We start from the raw sequence: 26922 nt of genomic DNA, 5'->3' as shown, positions 1-26922 counted from the left end.
AATAGGAGACTTTTTTTTTTTTTTTTTTTTAACAGTGTTAGGAGTACATCTTATTTATAAACTACTGGCCAGTTTAATGTACGAAGGTGAAATATAATGCAGTCCTTTCTAATGTGAAGTAATACTTGCATTCCTTGGATTTTTTATTTTAATAATGATTCAACTTAAGAAAGGAATTTTGTGCTTGCAATTAAGTATTTCTCCAAGAATTTAAGTCATAAAGATGTAAAAGTAGTAGATGTTAGGGTACAAGAGTATAGACCTAAATCCCACCAAATAAATCCAGTATTTTATTACATCTAGATTTTGCTCAAGACATTTTTCTGTCTTCACGTTAAGGTTTTCTACAAATTCCTTTTTTTTTTTTTTTTAAAGATTTTATTTATTTATTTGACAGAGATACAGCCAGCGAGAGAGGGAACACAAGCAGGGGGAGTGGGAGAGGAAGAAGCAGGCTCACAGCAGAGGAGCCTGATGTGGGGCTCGATCCCAGAACGCCGGGATCACGCCCTGAGCCGAAGGCAGACGCTTAACCGCTGTGCCACCCAGGCGCCCCACAAATTCTTTTTTTTTTAATAATAATTTGTTAGTCACCATACAGTACATCCCTGGTTTTGGATGTAAAGTTCCATGATTCATTACTTGCGTATAACACCCAGTGCCCCATGCAATCCGTGCCCTCCTTACTACATTTCTCACCCACTGTTAGTGTAACAACGCACAAAGCCACTTCAAGCTGCTGTGTTGTGGGAGTGACAAATTCTCATCAAAATTAGAACTGTCTGTGCTGCTAAGTAGTAGTGAGTTTATCTTTGATAATGCCAGTCACTGATGCCCACTAACTCGGCATAATCCAGTAGTGCTCAGAGTGTGATCCTGGTACCTGCACCATCTGTCTGCATTACCTGGGAACTTACTAGAAATAGAGACTGTTTAAAAATCCCAAACTTGGTGTGGGGCTAGCAGTTTTTGAACAGGCCTTCCAGGTGATTGTGATGCCTGCTCAGTTTGAGAATAATAGCCCTATGTAAGCAGATTTAATTATATCCAATTTGATTAGTCAAAACTCAGAAAGGAGAAATGCATTTTCTAAGTGTGGCCATTGTAAAAATAACATTATATAAGCTAACATGAGATTAAAATTTATTTGATTTTTACATGTCCAAACATGTTACCGTCTTATATACCTTCACAAGCATATCATTTTTCCTCTCTTTCGACTTCAGGTATAATACATCTAGTAAGTTTTTCTATTTGCTGTATTTAGCACTTTAATCTTCTATTTTCTTTGTGTGATTTTTTTATTTTTGGTTTTTGCACACTGTTTTAAAGGACCCACCTGTTTTTTTATGACTAAAAGTTAGGTGGTCTGGGTAACCAAAATTTGCTTTAGTTCTCCACTTTCTCTAGGTTATTTAGAAGGATTCCAGTTTGTGATGGAAACTGTTTTTGATAGAGTAGGCACATATTTTAGTTTGGGCCAGTGCCGGCAATAGGAGAACCACAGGTAGGGGATAGTGATGATACAGGCAGGTGGGATATAATGTGGATTTTGTACAACAAAGGGACTTTAAATCTACCACAGAAGTTGACTTTTTTATTTTAATGCTTATTCAGCTCTGTTTTTTATTCTTCTTGAAAATATTTTCTTTTCCTGCAATATTTCGTTTTATTTAAATATGATAGAAGATGATAATTTGATTGGAACACTCTCTGAAATTGAAAAGCACTGTGAGACTTCACAAGGTATTGTATGAGAAGCAACGTATGTGTTGACTAATGATCCTAAAGTGTATCTAAAATACTTCGTTACCTCATTTTTCCTTTTTCAGCAGTGTATCCTGTCTCCGAAGTCAAGAATAACTCTAAGGTTTAACTTTCTCGATTTTGTACTAATTATGTCCAGTTGCTGTACAGGATCTATAGATATCAACTCCCCAATTACAAAAACCTACAGTATTTTTGCATTGCCTTCCATCTCCTTGCTTTTCTTTCCTCCTCAACACTAAGGAATGTCCATAAGTCTTACTGCTAAGGTTGTCAGAACCAGAGAAAAAGTGATTAGAAAAGAAGCAGAAAGACTGTCAGTTAAAAAAATGGTAATAGCTCAACTCCCACAACAAAGGCTGTCCTAGGAAAGCCATCCATATTGTGAGGTGAAGTTAGAGGTATAAAGGTGGCAAATAAATGGGAGTGTTTTTTAATCTTGAGCCGAAAGGAATTCCACAAAATTATCCATTGATTGTTACAGGAAGATACTTCTTGCTTCAGTTTTATAAGCTCTTGGAATTTTCAAAACATACGGTTGTTTACAATGACACCAAAATTAGAACACATGATATCCTTCTAAAGAAGACAGGGAATTTTTTATTTCTAAGAAATGATTTATTCTGAATAGTACCTTATAAATTTAGACTTCTATACTGTTTTAAGGGCTTGATTACATATTTCCTATGTCAGACATTTTTTTGAACTATGCATATGCATAGAAAATACTAAAGGGGATATGCCAAGATGTTAAGTGGATTTTGAATTTTTTCCCCTACTGTTCAGTGCTTTTTTTACTTGCCACAATTTCAGTAATGGGCTTAACAATTTACAGAGACTGTTTCAAGAATTCTCCTTTTATATGCCCAAATTGGATAATTGAAAATAATAACATGTAAGTTTCTTTTGATTTTTTTTATGTCAAAGTAGGAGCAGACATTAATGTTACCCATGACTATGTAAATATCCATATTTTGTAGGTGGTTTAAGGGAAAAGATTAAATTCATATTGAGAATATAGTTTTGTTTAGTAAAAAAAAAAAAAATAGCTTTCATCTTCTTCCAAAAAATACACTTTTCTGAATTTCTGGTGACTCTAGAATAATGTATTTTTTTTTAAGTTCACTGAACTAATTCACACATACAGTAAAATTTTTCCAGTGCACAAGCATGTGTTTCATAGTTGTATTCAGTTAATCTGTATTTAGTCTGCTTTGTTCACCTAACATTTTCTTATGCACATACCTGAAACTTCTGCCTTTGATCAGCCCCCTTATCTTTCAATTAATCATCTCTCACCTGATCCAAAATTGAATCCCTGACAACAGACATTTTTCTCTTCATTCCAGGATCCACCCTGTGTTAGAGTGATCCTACTAAATGAAAAATGTAGCCATGTTTCTCTTAAACATTTTTAGTGGCTTTTAGTGCCATAAGGAGAAAATTAAAGGTCCTCCATGCTGTGATCTGGGCCTTACACGTTTCTCTAGACACATCTTCATCTCCTCTCATCTTTCTAGCCATCCCTCATTCACTAAGTATGCTCCTGCTTTGTAAAACTACTTTTGGTTCCAAAAGGTAGCATTTTTTTTCATGCCGCCTTAGCTGAGTGCTGGACACATGTTAGAGTTAGTAAATAGTAGCTGTTGTGATTTTTTTGAGATTTTTATTTTACTGAGTTTTTAATTTTCATATGAAATTTTAAGTTTTGTTTTTTTAACAGTTGGGGTGGGGGCAGTTATTTTTCCCATTGGCCTAGAAGCAGTTCTTATATTGCTTTATTTTTCATCCCTGAGCTTTTTCTTTTTTTTAACTATGAAGAACCTTCTAAGTCAAAATTCCTATTCCTTCAAATTATCAAATACCACAAAATCTTCCTGGCTGTTAAAGCTAACAAAAGATCTTTCTCCCTGTAGAATCTCAGGGTCACTTGTGAGGCAGAGAGCTAGTACTGATTTTTGTCAGAATTAGTATTTTAGGTATTTCAGAAGTAACTCTGCCTTTCATTGTAGGTACTGTTACCTGAAATAAAAATACCTGGTGGCTGTGAACAGTGTGTGACACTTAGAGACCGAAAGCATATATTCAAATTTCAGAGACACATGTTGACCTAGATTATTCATTCTTAGTACAAGAACTGGATAAACTATATTATTGGCTTATTTTTTATAAAATTTCATCATTTATTATATATTAAATAAAATGCTCCACTTTCCAATTAGTAGCAATAGTGGTAAGGTGTAAATGGGAAGAGTACATTTGCCAAGAAAGGCAGTCAGCTATTTTGAGGAATTTTCCTATTATGAAATAAACCAGAAACTTTGCTTAGGTTAAAGAAAAAAACCTGAACGCATGCATAGGTTAAATTTGTTTGCATTTTATTATTCTTTTAAAAAACTGATACTTAGATAATATACCTTTAGAGTCAAATCATATAAGTAAACTTTATGTCAGGAATGTTATAAAAAACATTAGTCCCATTTAATAGGTAAGGAAATAAGATGTAAGAATTAGACAAAGAAGAAATGAAAGAATTATGAGTAGTGTATCATTTGGAAATAACTGATGGAAATAGCTGAAATTTAAAAAATCCAGTTTAATGCCCTGACATATGTGATTGGGAGAACCCAAAACAAGTTTTAGTTCTTCCGGGGAAAGGTTTTTTCCTTCTGATATTCCTTAACCCAAGTGTTCAGTGTCATTTTATTTAAAAGAAGTCAGTGTGACATGTTTTCCTGATTTTTTTTCGTCCTCTGTATTATGTTCCAGTGTGTTTTATGCTCTATTTCTTAACCTTCAGATTTATATATAGGCCATCAATGGAACCAGTAATAGATTCATTTGTGACAAGCTAACATTGTGATTTTACCTGTCTTGCTATTTTATAAATGTCTTTCTGTAGGATTTAACAAATGAATTGTATGTATTCTAGGTGTGTCACGAGGTCCCAGCCCTGTTAGCCTTGGAAATCAAGACACCTTACCTGTGGCAGTTGCCCTCACAGAATCTGTTAATGCCTATTTTAAAGGAGCAGATCCCACCAAGTTAGTTTTAAAAAGATGTGTGTGTGTGTCTGTGTGTGTGTCTGTGTGCACGCGCGCACATGTGTTTGGTGGGCATAAGGCCTAGTGGTAAATTTTCAGAGTTAATTTTGATTCTATAATAGAATTTTCTGTTATTTATTAACCTGCCTTTTTTTGCTATCAAATATAGTCATTTAGCAATTGTCTTTCTTAAAAAAACAAAACAAAACAAAACCATCACTATAATCAGCAGTAGTAATGGCTTCCCCCCTCCCCCAGTTTACTTATATTCTTGTCCAGGGTTTATGACCATTATGACCCATCCGTTGTTTGACATATCTCTAGAGCAGGATGATGGCAGCTAACTAGAAGGGTATAGAACTCTGAATCTTGATGTAATGTGTATCTTTGGTAAAGTTTTGCCAGAGACACCTAGAATATAGGTCTCCTTTATGAGACTCTTGTCAAGGAATCAGTTTAGCCCCCTTCTTTTAAGAAAATGTTTTGGTGAATGACCACTCCTACTTTTCATGTATAACCATACTCATTCAACATACATTCATTCATCAAATATTTGAGTGCTTACCACGTGTAAGACACTATTATAAGCTTGTATTATCATGCAAGAAGCAGCTTACTAGTTTTCTCTTACGGTAATGCAAAACTTTTAGAGAAGAACTTTGTTTTCTTTATTAAAGTATCCTCCACACTTGAGCATTTGATGGACAATTGTATGTTGAACAACATGAAAGGGAGTGGTATTGGTATATGCCGTGAAGAAAAACTAGGGTAAGAGGAGACAGAATTACAATAGAGGGCTACATTTTTTTTTTTTAAGATAAAATGATCAGAGAAAACCTTTTTGATGTTAAATTTAAGGAGATGTTTCAAAGACATTGTGGAGCAAACCATGCAGATGCCTGAGGGAAGAGCATTCCAGTTGAGTGTAAAAAGCTGAGGTAGAGGCATGCTTGGCATATTCGATGAAAAGCAAAGAGAACTATGTCACTACGTTGGAGTTAGCAAGGAAGGGAGTAGTCAGAGTCCTTGGAGGGACCAGATCAGGTTGGGAATCGTAGACCATGGTAAGGAATTTGGAGTTATTTTGAGCAAGGTGGGAAGCCAGTGAAGGCTTTTGAGCAGAGAAATGATGAGATTACTTAGGTTTTTGAAGGAGCACTCTGGCTGGCATATGGAGAACAAACTAGAAGGAGCCAGAGTACAAGCAGAGAGAGAAGGTTAAGCGCAGCAGTCCAGGTGAGAAATGATGGCCGCTTATATAAGGTTATTAGCTGAGGAAATGGTGAGTAATAATGAGATACTGAATTCCTTTTGAAAACAAGGTTTGTCAAGATCTGCTAAGGGAGGAGATTGGAAGTACTTATTAAGACAACTACATACATGATTTTGGAGTTCAGGGAATAGTGTTAGAGTAGAGCGAGAAAACATTTAGTAGTGATTAATTTGTATACAATCCTGAAAGCCACAGGCCTCAGGGAATAGAGAAGAGATCTGACGAGAACTCTCTGGCTTCCTTCAGTGTTTTGAAAACAGGAAGATGACAGTGATTTGGTAAAGGAGAACCAGTAGAGCGGTGTCCCAGAAATGAGGTGAATAAAACCCTTTTATGAAGGACGGTGTGAAGCTATAACTGATGCTGATGCTATGTCAGGAAAAATGGACCTTTGACATTATGGAGATCATTGGGGACGTTCACAAGAGTGATTTTAGTTGAGTGTTGGAGATGAAAGCATGCTTGGAGGGAGTTCAAGAGCAGGAGGTGATGCAAATATGACTATATTTGGAAAGAACTAGTATAGAAAACTTTCAAGATGTTTTGCTCCAAGTGAAAGGAGAGAGGTGGAGTGGTAGCAGCAGAGAGGTGATAGAATCAAAGAAAGTTTGTATTAATTTTAGTTTGTTTTTTAAAGATATACATTTTAGTATGTCTGTACACTAATGGGAAAGATCCATTATTTTGGGGAAGAAATTGAACTTGCAGGAAAGGGTACAATTCCATGAGTAGTGAAGTCCTTGGATATGTAGGAGATGAGCTTCAGTGCGGAAGCAGTGAGATCGGCCTTAGGTGCATAGACTGATCATCTGTTGAAACAGGAGGGAAGGTATGGCTACAGCGTCAAGTAGGAGTTCAGTTGTGAGACTATGAGGAAGTTCTTTCCTGATTTTATCTACTCAGTAAAATTTAAAGTAAGGTCAATGGCTGTGAGTAGGGGGAAGGAATACTGCAGGTTGGAGGAGAAAGAAGGTGTGAGAAGAGGTAGCACTGCATTATGATGGACCAGGAAATCCCAAGAGACCAGGAAATGAGGATCTGAAGGGATGAGTGAAAAGGTAGTAGGAACAGTGGATTGCAGAGGTTGGAGACTTGTTGGAGATATGGTACTAGACGGAAGAGAGGAAGCGGCCATTAGAGTAGTGGGGAGGCTGAAATTGAGATGTTGGAGGGGCTGCGGTGTGTCTGAGGTAGGCTGGAAGACAGGATCATTGGAGGTAAGGGGCTGAGAACTGAGTGACCAGATTATTAGGAGGATTATCTTATCTATGTGGATATTGAAATCACTAAAAATGAAGATAGGAGTAGTGGTACAGAGGCAGAATGACAATGGGCCAAGAGGTAAAATTTTCAGAAAAATGAAAGGGAGTATTGAAGGTAACTTGAATGGAATACCAAGTAGTATAGTTTGATGGTTTGGGATACAAAAGAGGCTGGAGGTTTTTAGGAAGGAAGTAGGAATTGAGAGTTGGAAGGGGCAGTGAGAAGCAGGGAAGACATCTCCCACTGCCACTGTCAGGCCCAGGACTCTGAGGGGTTTACAGGGAAAAATAGCTCCAAGTGGGGATAGTTTTACCAGGGAAGCATTGTCCTTATAGGACAGCCAGGGGATGGTTTCCACAAACAAGGGAAGGAATATGATCTTTATGTTTGCATTTGTGTTTGGAGTTTAAGCAAAGTGGATGATACATGCATATGCCATTTCACACACAATCATATTTTAAATAATTAAATTGAAAAAATAATTCATCCATAATTATGAAAGATTTTATGTGTCCTTTTAAAAGCAAGTATGTTTTAAATGGATATTAAACGACTCATATACACCACTTAAAATTTTCCAACTCCCTAATTTCAGGTGTATTGTGAAGATCACTGGTGACATGACAATATCATTCCCGAGTGGAATTATTAAAGTCTTCACTAGCAATCCGTCTCCAGCTGTGCTATGCTTCAGGGTGAAAAATATCAGCAGACTAGAGCAGATTCTTCCAAATGCACAACTTGTGTTCAGGTTTGTGTACTTTTGTTTTGAAAGTGACATTTCTGTAAAACTTTTCCTTCTTTATTGAAGCAATAATCATTGAGTTGGGTGACAATACCAAAAGTACTTACTATTATTAAACAGCCTTCTGCTGCTGCCTGTGTGCATTTTGGGTGATGGTGGTGGTAGTTGTTAAATCTTTCTCTCCTGTGCATTATTTCATTGTTCAAGCAAGTTTCTGCTATGTTCTCTTCTTCATCCCCCTAACTTTTGAGTTATTCCTACTAGTCTTTCCCAGGTCACCAAATGACAATACAGAGGCAAAGGATAAAGCTAAGTCAGTTAAAATAACAAAAATATTTCTTATGCATACAGTGATCCATCACAGTGTGATTCTAACACAAAAGATTTTTGGATGAACATGCAAGCTGTTACTGTCTACCTCAAGAAGCTATCAGAGCAGAATCCAGCTGCTTCTTACTATAATGTAGATGTATTAAAGTATCAGGTGAGTGTCTTATCCTTGTAAAAGTCCTTAATCAAAATGTTAACAAATAGAATCTCACAGATTAAATGAGTAATAGGTCATGGCCAAATGAGGTTTATTCCAGAAATTCAAGGATATTTCTTTCTTTTTCTCCTTTTTTAAGCTAGTGTGTGTGTGTGTGTGTGTGTGTGTATATATTTATATTTATATATTTTTTTAAGATTTTATTTATTGTCAGAGAGAGAGAGTGCGTGCAAGCAGGGAGAGTGGCAGGCAGAGGGAGAGGGAGAAGCAGACTCCCCGCTGAGCAAGGAGCCCGATGCGGGGCTCCGTTGCAGAACCCTGGGGATCCTGACCTGAGCCAAAGGCATACCCTTAACCGACTGAGCCACCCAGGCATCCCTAAAGATATTTCAAAATAAAATCTGTTAAGCCAAAGGAAACAGATGATCAAATTCACCATCTATTCCTGAAATACTGAGCAAATATAAATACATGAATTTGTCCTTAACCTGAAAAGACCGATAACATCAGTCTTAATAATGAAACACATAAAGCAGTTAAAGTCTGGAATGGCAAAGACACCTATAATGCTCGCTAACGGTATAAGATTTTTCTGGATGTGTTAGAACAGGTAGACAAGAGAATAAGTAGTAATAAATCCTGGAAGGAAGAACCCAAATATTATTACTTACAAGTGATGTTGTATTCCTGGAAAACTCAAGGGAATCAACTGAAAAACTATTTGCTATAAGAGCTTTTAGTAAAGTGGTGAGTTTAATGCAAACATTAGTAGCTTTTCTAAATAACCAGTTAGGAATTCTAATGCAGAAAAGATATTGATGGTAAAAAAAAAAAACCCACAACTAATCAGAGTTGGAGAGGTAGTATAAGATGGCAACATAGGCTCCTGAACGCTCCTCCTTCTATGGACACACCACGTCTGCAGCTGTGTCTGGAGCAGTTTCCCCTAAAAAAGACCTGAAAACTGCCTCAACCGATTCTTCACATTAGCAAAGAAGAAAAGGGTCACGTGGAAGCATGCAGGAGAGGCTGAGACCCAGTCTCCCCACAGATCCACCTCCAGCACTGCAATCCACAAGCAGAAGGGAACTCACAAACCTGGAGCTTCTTCCTGAGTGAAAGGTTCCTACCCCGTATCAGGCATCCCAACTTTTAAGACATGTACCTGAGAGAAGAGCCCCCACAACATCTGTCTTTGGAAAGCAACAGAGCTTATGCCCTTGATACCCAGGGCTATAGTGATCTGAGAAACAGCTTTTAGAGGGCTCTCACACAGATTCACTCACCCTAGGGACCAGGGCAGAAGCAGCCATTCAGAAGGTACCCAGACTATCTGTGAAAGATTCATTTGCTAATCATAAAATGTAAGCCAGTGAGGCAGGGGCCTAGAGGGATATTCTCCAGGGATAGAGGGGCTAACGGGCAGCATTTTAGTGCTAACTTGTGAAAGCTGGCAGGTGCCATATATATACATTCTTTTATTCCACACCTTTTTTTTTCCTTTTCTTTCTTTTCTTTTTTTTTTTTTTTTTTTTAAGCAGGCACCGTCTTTACCATCCAGGGAACATAGGCTGAGCACTGTCATTTTTGCACTCTCCCTCTGCCTTGCTACGGCTTGCTGGTATCATCCATAAAGAAGCTTATACACTTGTCTGGAGCCCTGGTTTTTCCACCTGTTGCCTAGCAGACACCTGTAGATTGCCTGTCTGGTGGCTAGCAGGTCTTATGCTTGTGGTCTTACAAGACTCTGTATATCTGCTTTCTTTAAAAGCTGCTGCCTGATGGTTTGGCTTCTTTCCAATCAGTCTCAGTATAGAAGCCGAGATTACCTCCTTTGGAATAATGACAGGTCTTGGCACACCTTCAACAATTGGGAGCTATTAAAAAGGAATAGGCTGCTTGGATAATCACAAAGTGTCAAGAGACAAGTAGCAGCTAGGGCAAGGTTGAATGTTAAGGTTCATCTACATGAGGCTACTCCTTCAAGCCTGGCAGAGGTGGCTCTTTCATTGAATACATGGAAACAGAGTCAGGCAAAAATAAAGAAATGAAAGAATAATGTTCCTAATAAAAGAACAAGATAAAACCTCAGAAAAAAAGCCTTAATGAAATGGAAGTAAGTAATTTGCCTGATAGAGAGTTCAAAGAAATGGTCATAAAGATGAACTTGGGGTAAGAATGGATGGACACAGAGCTTTAACAAAGAAATAGAAAATGTAAGAAAGCGTCAAATATCAAATGTAAGTCACAGTGCTGAAGAATACAATACCTGATTGAGAAACTAGAGGTGTTCAACAACAGACTAGATGAAGCAGCAGGGATCAGTGAGCCTGAATACAGGACAGTGGAACTCACCCAGTCAAAGCAGCAGAAAGAATGAAAAAAGTGAGGATAGCTCAAGGGTCTTAGAGGGGTAACATCAAGCAGACTGACATTTGCATTATAGGTGTTCCAAAAGGAGGAGAGGGTGGAGAAAAGCACACTTTCCTAACCTGGGGCAGGAAACAGACATCCAGATCCAGGAAGACCAGAAGGTTCCAAATTAGATGATCCCAAAGAGACTTACACCAAGACGTTTGTAATTAAAGTATCAAAAGTTAAAGAGATCTTAAAAGTAGCAAGAGAAAAACCACTTGTTACATGTAGGGGGAACCGCCCCCCCCCCATAAGACTGTCAGCAGATTTTTCAGCAGGATACATTCAAAGTACTGAAAGAAAACAGCTTCCAGTGAAGAATACTCTACCCTGCAAAGTTATCATTTAGAATTGAAGGAGAGAGAAAGGAGTTTTCTGGATAAGCATAAGGTAAACAAGTTCATTACAACTAAACCAGCCTGACAAGAAATGTTAAAAGGACTTTTTTTAAGCTGAAAAGAAAGGGCACTAATTAATAAGAAAACAAATGCAAGTATAAATCTCACTGGTAAAGGTAAGCATTATGGTAAAGGTGTAGTGGATTAATTACTTATAAAGGTAGCATGAAGATAAAAAGACAAAAGTAGTAAAAATAACTATACAATAATTAGTTAAGAGATACACCACATAAAATGTGACATCAGAAACCTCAAATGTTGAGGGCGACTAAAAATAAGGTAGAGCTTTAGAATATCTTCAAACTTCAGTGGTTCTCAACTTTAAATAGACAGTTATAAATATAGGTTGTTATATGTAAGCCCCATGGTAACTACAAAGCAAAAACCTATAATAGATACACAAAAAATGAGAAAGGAATTTAAGCATACCACTAAATAAAGTCCTCAAACCACAAAGGAAGAGCACAAGAAACAGAGACAGTATACAGAAAACAGTTGACAACATGTCAGTAAGTACATACCTGTCAATATCTGTAAATGGACTAAATTCTCCAATCAGAAGACTGAGTGGATTAAAAATACTAAAACCATCTATATGCTGCCCAGAAGAGACTCACTTCCAGTATAAGGCCAGAGTTAAAGTAAAGGGATCAAAGAGATGTTCCATGCAAATAGAAACCAAAAGGAAGCTGGGGTAGGTTAATAGACGAAATGGACTCTAAAATAAGAGGAATTAAGAGACAAAGAAGGACACTATACAGTGATATATGATAGCACTAAGTATATAAAGCATATATTAACAGACCTAAAGGGAGAAATTGATAAGTATAATAGGGTAATTTAATACCCCACTTACATCATGTAGACAAGATATCAATAAGGAAACATTGTTCTTAAATGATGTGTTAGACCAGATGGACTTAAAAGCTATATACAGAACATTCCATCCAAAAGCCAGAATGTAGATTTTTCTCAAGTGCACATGGAACATTCTCCAAGACAGATCATAGGTTAGGCCACAAAACAAGTGTTAATAAATTTTAAAAGATTGGAAATCTTATCAAGCATCTTTTCTGACCACAATGATATGTAACTAGAAATTAAAGGAAGACAACTAGAAAATTCACAAATATGTGGAGTTTAAACAGTATGCTGTGGGGGCACCTGGGTGGCTCAGTCGGTTAAGTGTCTGCCTTCAGCTCTGGTCATGATCCCAGGGTCCTATGATTGAGCCCTACGTTGGGCTCCCTGCTCAACACGGAGTCTGCTTGTCCCTCTCCCTCTGCCCCTCCCCCTGCTCGTGTGCGTTCTCTCCCTCTCTTTGTCAAATACGTAAATAAAATCTTTCGAAAAATTAAAAAAAAAATATGCTACAGAACCATTGGGTCAATGAATAAATCAAAAAAGAAATTAAAAATTCTCTTGACACAAAAGAAAATGGAAATACAACACAAAAATGTACTGAATGCAGCCCAAGCAGTTCTAAGGAAGTTCATATCAAATGCTTACCTGGGAAACAAGGAAAATCTCAAATAAAATAACTTTACTGATCAGAGAACTAGAAAATGAAGCCCAAAGTTAGTGAAATGATAGAAGTAACAGCAGAAATGAAATACAGATTAAAAATACAAAAGAAAAAACTGAGCTGGTTATTTTAAAAGATAAACAAAATTGATAAACTTTTAGTTAGACTCACCAAGAAAAAAGGAGAGCAGGCTCAAATAAATAAAAGCAGAAATAAAAGAGGAGACCTTACTACTGGTACCACAGAAATACAAAGAGTCATGAGAAACCACTGTGAACAATTTTATGCCAAAAAATTGCACAACCTAGAAGCAATAGATAAATCTTAGAAACATACAGCCTTGTAAGACTGAATCCTGATGAAGTAGAAAATCTCAATAGATCGGCTACTAGTAAAGAGACTGTATCAGTCATCAGAAACCTCCCAGCAACAAAAGTCCTGGACTCACTGGTGAATTCTACCAAACATACAAAGAAGAATTAATACTGATGCTTATCAAACTGTTCCAAAAAAACAAGAGGAGGCAGTAGGTCCATTTTATGAGGCCAGCATTGAGGCCAGCACTGATACCAAAGCCAGACAAGGAAACCACAAGAAAAGAAAATTATAGGCCAATATTGCTGATGAAAATAGTTGCAAAAATCTACAACTGTCAGCAAAGCAAATTCAGGAGTACCTTAAAAGGGTCATACACCACGATCAAGTGGGATTTATTCTGGAGATAACAAGGTTGATGGTTCAACTTTGACAAATCAACCAACATGGTACACTACTAACAAAATGAAGCATAAAAATACCTTCTCAGTAGATACAGGAAAACCATCTGACAAAATTTAACATCCATTTATGATGAAAACTCCAAAGAAACCAAGTACGGAGGAAACGTATCTCAACAGAATAAAGGCCATGTATGGCACACGCACAGTTAACTTCATACGCAATGGGGGAAAGGTGACAGCTTTTCCTCTAATTTCAGGAAAAAGAGAAGGATGCCTGCTGTCAACAGTTTAATTCATCGTAGTATTTTAAGTCCTAGCCAGAGCAGTTAGGCAAGAATAAGAAGTGAGATGCTTCCAAATTGGAAAAGAAGTAGTATAATTGTCACTACAGATGATGTGTTACGTAGAAAACCCTGAAGACTCCACAAAAAAACCTCTGAGAACTAATAAACAAATTCAGTAGAGTTGCAGGATACAAAATCCATATACAGAAATCTTTTGCATTTTTGTACAGCAATAATGAACTGTCAGGAAAAAAAAAACTATGAAAGGAATCCCATTACAGTTGCATCAAAAGAATAAAATTCCTAGTAATAAATTTAATCAAGGAGGTGAAAGACCTTTACACTGAAACCTGTAAGACAAGAAATTGAAGATGACACAAATAAATGGAAAGATATTCCGTGCTCATGGATTGGAAGAACTAATACTGTTACAATATCCATAATAGCCAAAGCTATCTAGAATTTCAGTGCAGTCCCTTAAGTTCCAATGCCATTTTTTATAGAAATGGAACAGACAGTACTAAAATTTGTGTGGAACCATAAAAGACCCCCGATAGCTAAAGAAATCTTGAGAAAGAAAAAGCTGGAGATAACACACTCCCCGATTTCAAATGGTATTACAAAGCTGTGGTAGTCCAGACTGTATGGCATGACCATAAAAACAAACCCATAGATCAGTGGAATCAAATAGAGTCCAGAAATAAATCAGTGAATACATATTCAATTAATTTGCAACAAAGGAGCCAAGAATATACAATGGGGAAAGGATAGCTCTGCAATATATGTATTGGGAAAATTGGGACAGCTACATGGTAAAGAATGAAACTGGGCCCCTGTCTTACACCGTACTCAAAAATAAACTCAAAATGGCCACATACTTGAATTTAAGGCCTGAAACCATAAAAGTCCTAGAAGAATAAAAAAAAGTGGCTAAGTTCCCTGACAGTGGTCTTGGCAATGATTTTTGGATCAGACTCCAGAAGTGAAGGCAACGAGCAAAAATAAACAAGTGGGACTACCTCAAATTAGAAAGCTTTTGCACAGCAAAGGAAATGATCAGAAAAAGAAAAGGCAACCTACTTAATGGGAGAACGTATTTGCAAATCCACCTAATAGCGATTAATATCCAAAAGAATTCATACAACTCAATAGCCAACAATCTGATTATAAAATGGGTAGAGGGTATGAATAGACAATTTTCCAAAGAAAACATACAGATAGTAGGTACATGAAAAGATGCTCAACATCACTAGTCAGGGAAGTACGAATCAAACCACAATGCGATTTCACTTCATACGTGTTGGAAAAGCTGTTATTAAAAAGAATTTACAAGTTTTGGAGAGGATATGAAGAAAAAGGAATCTCTGTGTACTGTTGGTAGGGATGGAAATTAGTGCAGCCACTATGGAAAACAGGATGGAGATTCCTCAAAAAAAAAAAAAGAAAAAGAAAAAAAAAAAGAACTATGTAATTTAGCAATTGGACTTCTAGATATCTGAAGAAAACAAAAGCACTAATTCACAAATTTATTTTCATGTCCATGTTTACTGTAGCATTATTAACAATAGCCTGGACATGGAAACAACCCAAGTGTCCATTGATAGATGAAAGCGTAAATAAGACGTAGTATATAGACAGTGGAATATTACTTGGCCGTATTAGAGAATGAAATCTTGCCATTTGTAACATCATGGATGGACCTTGAGGGCATTATGCTAAGTGAAGTAAGTCAGACCGACAAAGACAAATACTGTATAATCCCACTTACATATGGAACTTAAACAAAATGCCAGGCTCAGAGATCGGAGAACAGATTGTTGGTTGCCAAATAGAGGGTTCAGGGGGATAGGCAAAATGGGTGAAGTGATTCAGAAGTATAAACTTCCAGTAACGAAATAAGTCATGGGGATGGAAGATACAGTGTCCTAAGGTTAGTAAAACTTTGAAATATTGCATATTTCAAAGATGCTAAGAGAATAGATCTTAATCCTCATGAGAAAAAATAATTGTGATTATTTTGCAGTGTATACAAATATTAAATCTTTATGTTTTCCACCTGAGATTCATGGCAATATACCACAATAAAAATTCTTTTAAAAATCTGTTATACTGGGGCGCCTGGGTGGCGCAGTCGTTAAGCATCTGCCTTCAGCTCAGGGCGTGATCCCAGCGTTCTGGGATCGAGCCCCACATCGGGCTCCTCCACTGGGAGCCTGCTTCTTCCTCTCCCACTCGCCCTGCTTGTGTTCCCTCTCTCGCTGGCTGTCTCTCTCTGTCAACTAAATAAATAAATAAAATCTTTAAAAATTAATTAATTAAAAAAAAAATCTGTTATACCATCCTTTCCTGTAGCCACAGTGAACACAACAATAAGAACGAATTAGGAAGAAACCTAACACAATCTCTTCTGAGTTGAATATCATTATAAAGGAATACTTCAGGTGTTCCTAAAATAACTTACAAATTTAATGTAATCCTGATCAGAAACCCAGTGTATATATTGGTGTTTGGAAACTTGACAGTCATTTTCAGGTTCTCTGGAAAAATAAAGCTTGAAATAGTTAAATGGTAATGTGGAGTCATGTTTGAGTTTTAATGGGAGAACTTTTTGTAAGGTGACAGTATTTACAGAAGTTTGGAACTGGCGGAATAGATGGCCAGATCAAAGGAGTAGTATGTCCAGAAATGGATCTAAGAATAAATGGAAAACTATTTATTTGACAAATAGCATTTCAAGGCAATGTGGAAATGATGAATTTTTCTGTAAATGATACTGGGGCATCAGGCTGGAGATTTGGGGAAAAACTCGCTGAATCCCTAACTCATAGCTTTAAACAAAATAAAATCTGCATGTTCAATAATAGTAACAGATGAACCACAAAGTTCCTAAACTAAATCATGGGTGAATATAAATCGATGGGTATATATGCAAGTGTGTGTATATATGTATATGTTTTACATATTTTGATCTTGAAATGTCAAGACCTAAGTGTAATACAAAACCCAGAAGCCATGGGATGAGAGAGTGAGATCTTTGACAACAAATAAATTAGTGTGTATAAACTCTTCTTGTTAAAACAAATTCTTAAACAGAATCCATATTTAATCTGAGGGATAAGTATTTGTAATATGTAAGATAGACCAAAGGCTTACTGTAAACCTTCTAAATTAGTAAGTAAAAGATGATTAACTCAGCAGGTAGCTTACAGAAGATGCTCCATGTCAGTAGTAATTAGAGCAATGAATATTAAGACAACAGTGAGATATCAGTTTTAGCCCATTAATTGACAAAAATGGGCAAGATTGCTCTATTGAGGGATGTGACCACTTGTTAGAAGGTGTACAAGTTAATCAAACTGATTAGAAAGCAGTTCTATTAGGTTGTTGAATTAGATTGCTGAATAGTTGAATTTTTAAAGAATTATTGAGAGAGAGAGAGAGTGCGCGCACATGCACGAGCAGGCGGGCAGAGGGAGAGAAAGAAAAAGTCTTAACCAGACTCTACCCTGAGCGCAGAGCCCAACACAGGGCTCCATCTCAAGACCCTGACATCGCAACCTGAGCCAAACCAAGAGTCTGACTGCGCCGGCCAGGCGCCCCTGAATAGTTGAACCTTTAATTCAGCAATTCCACCTCAAGAAATCAGTTCTTCAAATATCACACAAATGGGCAGAAAATGAAGATAAGGTACAAAGGAGATTCACTGCAGCACTTTATGGAAGCCACTTAAGTACACATCTACAGAAGAGACTTCATTCAGTGAGTCACTGCAGCCTTTAACAAGAACGTAATCCATGTGTGCATGTCTACCAACTGCGTAAGGATATGCACCACGGTGTTAACTGGGGAGTAAGAATGTCAAGGGATAAGATTCCTATTTCATATACTTATATACTATCTGAATTTTTTTTAAGATTGTATTTATTAGAGCTAGCACAAGCAGGAGGGGGAGGGGTAGAGAGAGAGGGAGAAGCAGGCTTCCCGTTGAGCAGGGAGCCCGACACGGCACTTGATCCCAGGACCCTGAGATCATGACCTGAATCAAAGGCAGACACCTAACCAGCTGAGCCACCCAGGCATTGCCCCCCTTGTCCCCATACTATCTGAATTTTTAGTAGAGTAATTGTATTAAAATGGCTTGTGTTTCTAGGAAATAAATACTTTAAAAAGCACTGCCACTTAAGTGGGCTTAAAGTTTATTCCAAGTATTCGTTATATTAATTCAATAAATACTTTTCAGTGCTTGTTTACCAGGAATAGCATGAAAGATAGCCAGTATATGTAATAAATAGATAATAATGTATGTTATCAAGAAAAGGCAAAGTATGCAGAATAAGGAAGAATGAAAATGTAGTATTAGTGTAAACTTAGGGTGATTTAAAAGTTATTTGAGCAAGGAACTAAAGAAAGAATTGCACCATTTACTATGGGTCATGTGATGGAAATTAAACACAAAGTTGTAAGTATTCTAATTCTCGACTTGCAGTGTTGCATGATGTATTTAAGGAATCTTAGAATTCTGTGTTGGATATTGAGAGATACTCGAAAGTTATATGCATAAATAAGGATCACCTGATCTCATACTTCTGAACCTTCCACCTAAGCTTCTGAGTCAGATTTTTCTGCATTTGGAGCTACAGGAATATGTATTTTGCACGAGTATCATGGATATTTTGATGTACGTAGTCTTAGATCCACACTTGGAGAGGGACTCTTACTCCTTTGAGATGAGCCTGCTTTATTCTGCCTGGCAATATTTCGCTCATTACTTTTGATTCCAGACCTTCTGTGTTCGTGTATACATGTCATTAGCATGACTTGTTTAGTTTGTGGACAAAAAACTTTTTTTCTCTCTCTCTTTAAAGGTATCATCAAATGGTATTCAGTCCACTCCTCTAAATCTTGCAACGTACTGGAAATGTAGTGCTGGCACCACAGATGTCAGAGTGGATTATAAGTACAACCCAGAAGCTATGGTGGCACCAAGCGTGCTTTCCAGCATACAGGTGGTGGTGCCCGTGGATGGAGGAGTCACGAGCATGCAGTCCCTCCCGCCCGCAGTGTGGTAAAGTGTAGATTCTGAGTTCCTGCTCAGTGTCTGCTGCAAGTCCCCACTTCTAGAACCTAAGCTCCCCGACTTATAAGTTTGAAAAGTTTTAGTGCATTTTACCATGGAAACCATGGTATGGATGAAAGATGCTGTTCATCCTATTCGTCAAATCACAGTAGCCTCAATTCAGAAGTGGATTTGCTGTCACCACCCAGACTTGAATGATGCAGTACAACTTTACCCTTAGGCAAATTGCTCAGTCTCTGTAAACTTTATTTTTCCTTAAAAAACTAAAGATAATTGTTTTGGAGGGTTAAATATAGCATCTAGCATATCCATAAGAACACTTGTCTTATTAGTTTAGTAACTCTCATCTCTTACTTCCTCTCTTGTTCCCTTTATAAATGAGATTCTAACACTCTGTTTAGAAATTTAAAATTTAAATTTAAATTTAATTTAAATTTAAAATTTCTTCTTCAGCAATTAAGGTACAGAACCACCTATACATTTTCCTTTTTACGACCAGATGAATTTTGTAATTTAGTAAATTTCCATTAATTAAGATGCAGCATTATATCATAAACCCATCTTTACCAGGTAATACTAAAAGTAAACTTAGCCCTATAGTTTTTCTGGTGAAATATTTAAAATACATTTATTTATTGACTGCCCATTTATAAGGCACTATACTAGACACTTGATCTGAAGATATTTGTTCTTGTAGGAATGCAGAACAAATGAAAGCCTTTTGGAAACTGTCTGGTATTTCAGAAAAATCAGAAAATGGAGGTACGTATGTATATGCTTTTTCTGCTTGTACTGCAGTGCCCCTGAAAATGGATTTTTTAAGGCATTTTTATGGAAAGCTTTCTCTTGGATTTTCATGCCTGCAGTTCTAGAATTGACCACTAGGTGGAAGTTAATACCTTAAATGAGGGTGGACCAGTTGAGATTCAGAACCCATTTTTTCCCCTCTAGATTGAATATGCTTTCTCTGTAATAAAAAGCATTTGTTTTGCTGTAACTTTATAAAAACTGTGTAAATGCATACGCTCACGTGGTAGCATTTACTTTATTAGGTATTTTCAAGTAGAACTTTCTGTCCTGCTGGGTAACCTGATAACTAACTGAAACTCTTTTAACACGCCCGTTAGCTCGTTCTGTTATTGGGTCCTTCTGGCCTCCCAGAAATCACACAGAAGCTTCCAGCCTTTACAGATTCCCTTTCTTTGCCTTCCCACCTTCCTAAGACAACTTTTCCTAGCCATATCACCTTAGAAGAGCCAACCATCAACAGCTTTTATTTCTCTGCTTATTATTTTAAGGGGAAACAAGTTAATTGCTTACTCCCAGCAAGTCTCCATCTGTTTATGTTCAAAATGCAGAGGAAAAATCTCTGTTAGCTGGTCACCCTAGTGTCTCCCCTAAATCAATTTAGAATATAATTTCCAGGACCATCAAGTCTTTAATTATTCTCATTTTCTCTTAAAGTTACGAGAATTCTGCTCTCTTTTGAATGCCTAATTAACCTTCAATAACTTTTCCTATTTAGGTTTTGTTGTTGTTGTTTTTTTGTTGTTTTGTTTTTAGCTTTTCCAGTTTTGCTTAAGCTTTTTTCTCTTTGAACATTTTAAGCATAATGTGATCAAAACATAAATCATATCAGGAGTTTTTCTCATATATTTCTGTATCAAGGACCAGCAATATATCTGTAGTGGCTATTTATTTATACATGCCATGCTGAATCAGACTTTTACTAGACAAACAGCTATTTGGGGAAATAATCAAGATGTTCTGCAGTTCCTTTGTTGCTGTTTCGTACTTGAAGTTTGCCTATTTTCAGGTTCCAGTGGTGCTGACTTTTACTCAAGCTGTAGGACTTCTGGGGAGACAAATTTGAAATTCCTAGTTAAAACTAGAAGTAAACCAGAAATCCTATTTGAATTGAGGGCTTACCACCAGGTAGCAGGGAAGAGAGGACATGTATTTTTCCCCTGTTTAATGAAACTGTACTATTTTAAGTGCTAATAAGGGAAATTGTTCTTTCAGAAATAAGATACAGATTTTCTAGCCAGATATTTTAATAGTTTGCCTCTGCCGTTCAGGTATCATTGTGTGTGAAGAAATGGAAAAATCTTTTAAATGTGGTTCTGATTTGGTTAGCCTTTAAAAAGAAATATCCAAATTAGAATACCGTAAAATAGAAATATGTTTTTATTCTGGCTCTATGCCCAGAAGAGGGACAGGAAATAATTCTCAAGTTTAAGGACTGCTGAGGTGGCTGCTCTTGGCCTGTGCTAGAACTTTCACAGAATTGAATTGCCTATCAGGAGAATTGTAACAGTGTAGGGAAGGTTTGGACATGGTTAAGAACTAGGCAGCAGTTCATCCCCCAGCTGATCTGTGCTATCATGCGCAATCCTGCAGGCTGGATCAGGGTTATGGTATCTTAATCCAGATTTTCCCTCTGTGATGTTCAGCTTCTGTGCAGGGAATCCTAGAATGTCACTCCTGCTACCTAGCAATTCCATCTGTTTTCCTTGACCAGAAACCTGAGCATGCTCTTAGATTCCCCCTCCTTTTCCCCCTTTGTGACTCCCAACTCTGAAATATCTTTCAAATGCATTTATTTCTCTCCTTTCCCTTAGCCTAGTTTAGGTCCCCTGTTTAATCAACTGTCACATAGGAGTCCTACACTGTTTAAAGACTTTTAAGTTTTTTTTTTTTTTTAAGAATTTATTTGACAGAGAGAGTGTACACAAGTGGGGAAGGAGCAGAAGCAGAGGCTGACTGAGGGAGCAGCACACTCCCTGCTGAGCAGGGCGCCTGATGTGGGACCCAATCCCAGGACCCTGAGATCATGACCTGAGCCAAAGGCAGTTGCTTAACCAACAGCATCACCGAGGCGCCCCGGTTTTATTGACTTTTAGTTGGTTTCCCTACCTTGCATCTTGTACCTCTCTCCCCGTTTGAGATACTAATCTGAACTGTTTTTGTCTTATCTTTAGCGGCTCCCTATGATTATTTCTTATCGTGAATTGTAAAGATACTTGGAACTTGTTTCTTCCTACCACTCGAGTCTTATCTTCTGCCACTCTTGCATCCTTTCTCCAGCTCTTCTGTGATGGATGCAGTTCCCTTAAAGGCATTGTGCTCTCAGGTCTCCTATCTCTGTACCTTTAGTTACCTCTGCCTGCAATTCACATTGTCATCTTCACCAACATTTTACGGGCTTTTGTGCCCATAGCTCTTGAGAGCTCTTTTATAGCATTTATCATATTCATCATAATTATTTGGTGTACATTTTCTGGTATACGACTAGACTGCAGTATGTTGAATAAATGGTTATATTGAGAAGAAACCATCTCACAACTACCTGGTTGACCTTTGACCAATGCAGGGGTGAGGAGTGCCGAACCCTCTGCACCCTGCCCACCCTGGTGGCACTGTATAGTCAAAAACCCACATAAAACTTTGACTCCCCCCCAAATTCTATTAGTAATAGTCTACTGTTGACCAGAAACTCTGCTGGTAACCGGCACACGTACTGCTCTATGTATTACATACTATGTTGTCACAATAAAGTAAGCTAAATAAAAGAAAATGTTAAGAAAATCGGAAGAGAAAAATACATTTACAGTACTGTACTGATGGAGACAAAAAGTCCACGTTTAAGTAGACCCACATAGTTCAAACCCACGTTTAAAGGTCAGCTGTATTTCGTGTGATAGACCAGTTAAATTTTAAGAAACAGAGTAGAAAATAATAATGTTGATACAGCTTTCCCAATCTTAGCTGTCTTTCCTTCTTTACCTCTCCCACCCCCAAAATATGGTAGTTGGCTGTCATTTCCTTTTGACTTTATGCCTACTCGTACTCCTCCTAGGGTTTCCCTCCGAACTGCCCTCGTGGATTTCCTTTTTCTCTTTTGACTTACTTCAGCATGTGTCTGTAGCACATTGAATCTCAGCAGGAATCTACCAGGGTGTTTACTATTAAGTCAGAGAGAAGCAGGGATTAAATTAATTCAGATTCATTGAATAAAGTCTGCTTTGGAAGCAGGACAGTGGTTTGTTTACTGTATACATTTTATATTCATAAAATGAATGGCATAGGACATAGTTCATCTTAATTCATTTGGGTTTTTTCTGTGTCAATTTTATGTTGCCCTCTTTAAGTTCTTTATTCTTTGCCTTGTAGGTTCTGGGTCCCTCAGAGCAAAGTTTGATCTTTCAGAAGGACCTAGTAAACCCACCACCCTTGCAGTGCAATTCCTCAGCGAGGGAAATACCCTCTCAGGAGTAGACGTTGAACTTGTAGGCACTGGCTATAGGCTTTCCTTAGTAAAGAAGCGGTTTGCCACTGGTAAGTTGGGAGATTTTAAGTTTTTAATGTACATGGGAAACATTTATATTTGAACAGTAAGTTTCTAAGCAACTGTTTAATAAACTGTCAGGCAGTTTATAATCTAAAGTCACGGAAACTTTCTTCTTTGACCTCTGTACAAAGTGCCAGGTAGAGACACACCTGGTAGAGAGTAATCATGGTCCGTACAGCCGGACACCTGTGATCTGATTCTGGTGTATTGTAAACTGCAGTTGGGAACGGAGTTTGTGCATCTGTACCCACAGGGAAAATGTCCTCCTTTGAGTTCATTTGAAAGTGTAATTGCAGGGGTCTGCTTGGTGTTTTTCAGGACGATACCTGGCAGATTGTTGACGGACCTGGGAAACTGGTTGGCTCAAGAGAGTACAGGCCTGCCATCCTGTGTTGTCTGTTCTTTCCAACACTATTTTAGCTACTTACACGTATTTGAGAACTGATTACAAACATTAAATTGCACTTTTGAAGTGAGTCATCAAAAGCAATAGCACTGAAATGATTTTCAACACTGTAAATGATCAACTGCCATATTCCGGAAGCACATTTGTTGAGATTCTCAGTAAAAGGAAGTTTTCCTCGGCTGAAATTTTACATTATCTTCAGTGTCTATGTTGAGTTATAGTGTATTATTAGGCCTAAAATTTCAGGAGAGCAAGCACAAAATAATTCAGCTTTCCATAAATTTTTAGAGTCAGCGATAGCTTTGAAATTTCCTAAGTTTGATATTGAATCGGAGACATACAGAGCGTGAATTCTAAGTTTTGGATAATGTTACTTTAGAATACTCAATCAAATTGAGTTATGTGCCATAAAGTAATCAGACCAGAGTCCAAGGTGTACGCAAAAAATGTATAATTTGATTTTCATATAAACATTAATAAAGTGTAAATGGTGTTTTGTATGATTTTTTAAATTCTCAAGTGCAATGTGTCTTAAAATAAGCTTGCAAAAGACAGCAGAGAAATTTACTTCTGCAGTTTGTTAACTTTATAGAATTTGTGATTGTTTTTAAGAATTAATGCTGTAGATTTAATTTATTTTTATATGGATTACATAATGTGTGCCTTTTAAAACAATAACAAAAGCCAGAAATGTGCCTCTATCCAGTTTGTGTTCATTAACGTGCCTCACTTTTTTCCCCCCTCACAGTCTGGATCTTCTCTTCTGTCTTAGGGTGATCAAGCATTTTACAAGATAATTGCCATTTCTGTAAATACCTTTGGCCTCAGTTGGGAAGGGAATTCAGAGTAACTAAAGGATAATTTGTACTTAAAAATCCTGGCTCCCTTCTTTTGGGATACACTGTAGTGACCAGAAAGAGAACTACACCTACCCGAGTATGTTTACAGGGGGAAGAGTTACCTTCAGTTATCCACCTAAGTATGTAATCATAAAACAAATATTGAAAAACCGATTAATGGTTGATTGGTAACTGCTGCTTTCTCAGTTTGGCACTTCCCTTCATTCTGTCATTGGAAATTTATATACATTTACTGAATGTTTTGTGAGCATGAATTTTGAACACATTTAAGAAACATTAGTTATGGCATTGGAGAAGTACTGCCAGTTGTTTTCATTTCACCGATTGGAAAAATTACCAATTTCTATGTTATTACTTAACTGCCACCTGCTAGAAATGGGGAGATTATTTGAAGTGATGGATTAGGTTAAGCATTTCTTGAACTACTAATATGAAATAGTAAAAAACCTAACTTTATAGCAAATCCTGATTAATTGAAGGACTTAAAATATTTTCGACATTTTCAGAATTTACAAGTGGGAATTTTCTTTATAAGGTTAAATGCCAGTGTCCTGCATTTTACGTAGAAGTGATAAATTGTGTTGTATATGATAATTTATATAAAACCACTAATTATTCTGTTAAGCTTTACAGAACATAAAACCCCTACTAGACATTTATGTAACGACTTGCTCTACTAAATACAGCAGAAAATCTACTTATTAGCAATACATATAACACAATATGTGCTTTTTAAATATATTCAGTGTTAGCCCAGTTCTAAATTTAGATTTGACTAAAGCAACACATTAAGACAATTTGCTGAAATGTTCATCTTTACTAAACAGTGAGCGAAATGAGAATTGCTAACTCTTATATTGTGTTCTTTTAAATGCCAATTACAGTCCCTTACTGGAATCTTAAATGTAACTGCTTTGTAATCGGGCTGCTTTTAATGGGCAGTTAATACTTTATTATTGGACTTAAGACACCATTACACTCACCATGTTTGTTTTTAAATCAAGTATTACCTGAAAATGTACAAATTAGTGAAATGGTTAAACTTCTGCACTTTCTTAATTACCACAGTCTTCATACCTACATTTGTATTAGGCGCAGGTTACAATTTTGAAGCCATATGAGTTTATATTGATTTTGTTTTTCATTTAAAAATCCACTAATGGTGTAAAAAAAAAGAGAGAGACCAGTAGATTTTCAGTGGGAAATGTATTTAGCAAGCTGGTTCTTGCTTATGTATAGTGATAAACTTTGTAGCTGCCTCTTTAACCAAGAATTTGTAAACAGAACTCTAACAAATGTGAGTTTTTAAGAAATGTTATTTACTACTTTGAGTTGTAATTAGAACAATGCAAATCTATCTTACACAATTTTGTAAATATTTTTGATTTTTTCATAAAATGTAAATTTTACATAAAAGTTGTGCCCTTAATAAACATGTAATATATAATTTATCTGTTGGTTTATGTGTCTTTGTACCCCTACTGGTAGGACAAGGCAAGCTAGGTAAGGGGTAATTGGTTTTGAACTTAGTATCGCCATTTAGGCATACAGATTGATCTGTTAATTTTAATTGGTTATATCAGAAAACTTCATTTGCAGTATATCCCCAAAATATAGAAATTGTTTAATAAGACATTTTTAAATATATTTAAATACATTTTCTAATGTATAGTTTCTAAATATATTTAAATTGATGTTAAGTTTTAGCAAAGATTTTCCTCCTGACGAGTTGCTTAGGAACACAGTCTTGACACAAATTTTAAAACCATACTCTTCATATGTTGCTGGTATTGGTCAGAACAAGTGATTTCTTGGCCTTTTCCTTATGGTTGCAGCGTGGCTGCCACAGGTCCAGAGTGTATATTTACATCGGAAGCTGGGAGAAGGGGCCGTGCCTGGTGTACCTGTCCTTTCTGTCGGGAGAATAAAAGCTTTTCCAGAAGCCTCCACCACGTTTGTGCTTATATCCTGTTGTCTAGTATTGTGTGAGGGAGGCAGAGTAAGCAAGTAGCCTTCATAATGAAAATAGGCAAATGAGAAAGGGCTGGACCAGTAGGTCAGCCACAGACTCCCTAACTGGTACAGGGGTATTTCCTTACAGCTTATTGCCAATTGAAGCATTTATCCCAGTCAACTTAAAATTAAGATAAACTCAGCAATGCAGGGTAAACTTGAAAATCTTCTGTTTTTATCTTTAGGAAGAATCTATCAGTATTACATTTGTATGAGTAATTTGAAACCAAAGCACACCAGTATCTGGTGAACATAGATGCCAAAATCCTCAACAAAATATTAGCAAACCACATTC

The 26922-nt window shown here is 36.9% G+C and overlaps 1 protein-coding gene across 1 annotated transcript in view; it reads left to right on the top strand.

Annotated features, from left to right (window-relative positions):
• Positions 1 to 26065, top strand: part of FCHO2 (FCH and mu domain containing endocytic adaptor 2) — a 110452-nt gene extending 84387 nt beyond the window's left edge. Inside the window, exons 19-25 of the mRNA XM_087862082.1 lie at positions 4700 to 4811; positions 7943 to 8098; positions 8444 to 8576; positions 18786 to 18985; positions 19695 to 19759; positions 23171 to 23335; positions 23667 to 26065. Coding sequence (XP_087718208.1) covers positions 4700 to 4811; positions 7943 to 8098; positions 8444 to 8576; positions 18786 to 18985; positions 19695 to 19759; positions 23171 to 23335; positions 23667 to 23689 — 854 coding nt within the window. The 3' untranslated portion in view covers positions 23690 to 26065. The remainder of the gene's footprint in view (positions 1 to 4699; positions 4812 to 7942; positions 8099 to 8443; positions 8577 to 18785; positions 18986 to 19694; positions 19760 to 23170; positions 23336 to 23666) is intronic.
• The last annotated feature ends 857 nt before the right edge of the window (positions 26066 to 26922 follow it).

The sequence above is a fragment of the Ursus americanus genome, chromosome 5 (assembly GCF_024610735.1).
Source record: "Ursus americanus isolate L20-20 chromosome 5, mUrsAme1.1.p, whole genome shotgun sequence".
Taxonomy (NCBI): Eukaryota; Metazoa; Chordata; class Mammalia; order Carnivora; family Ursidae; genus Ursus; species Ursus americanus.
This window is presented reverse-complemented; position numbering and strand designations above follow the sequence as displayed.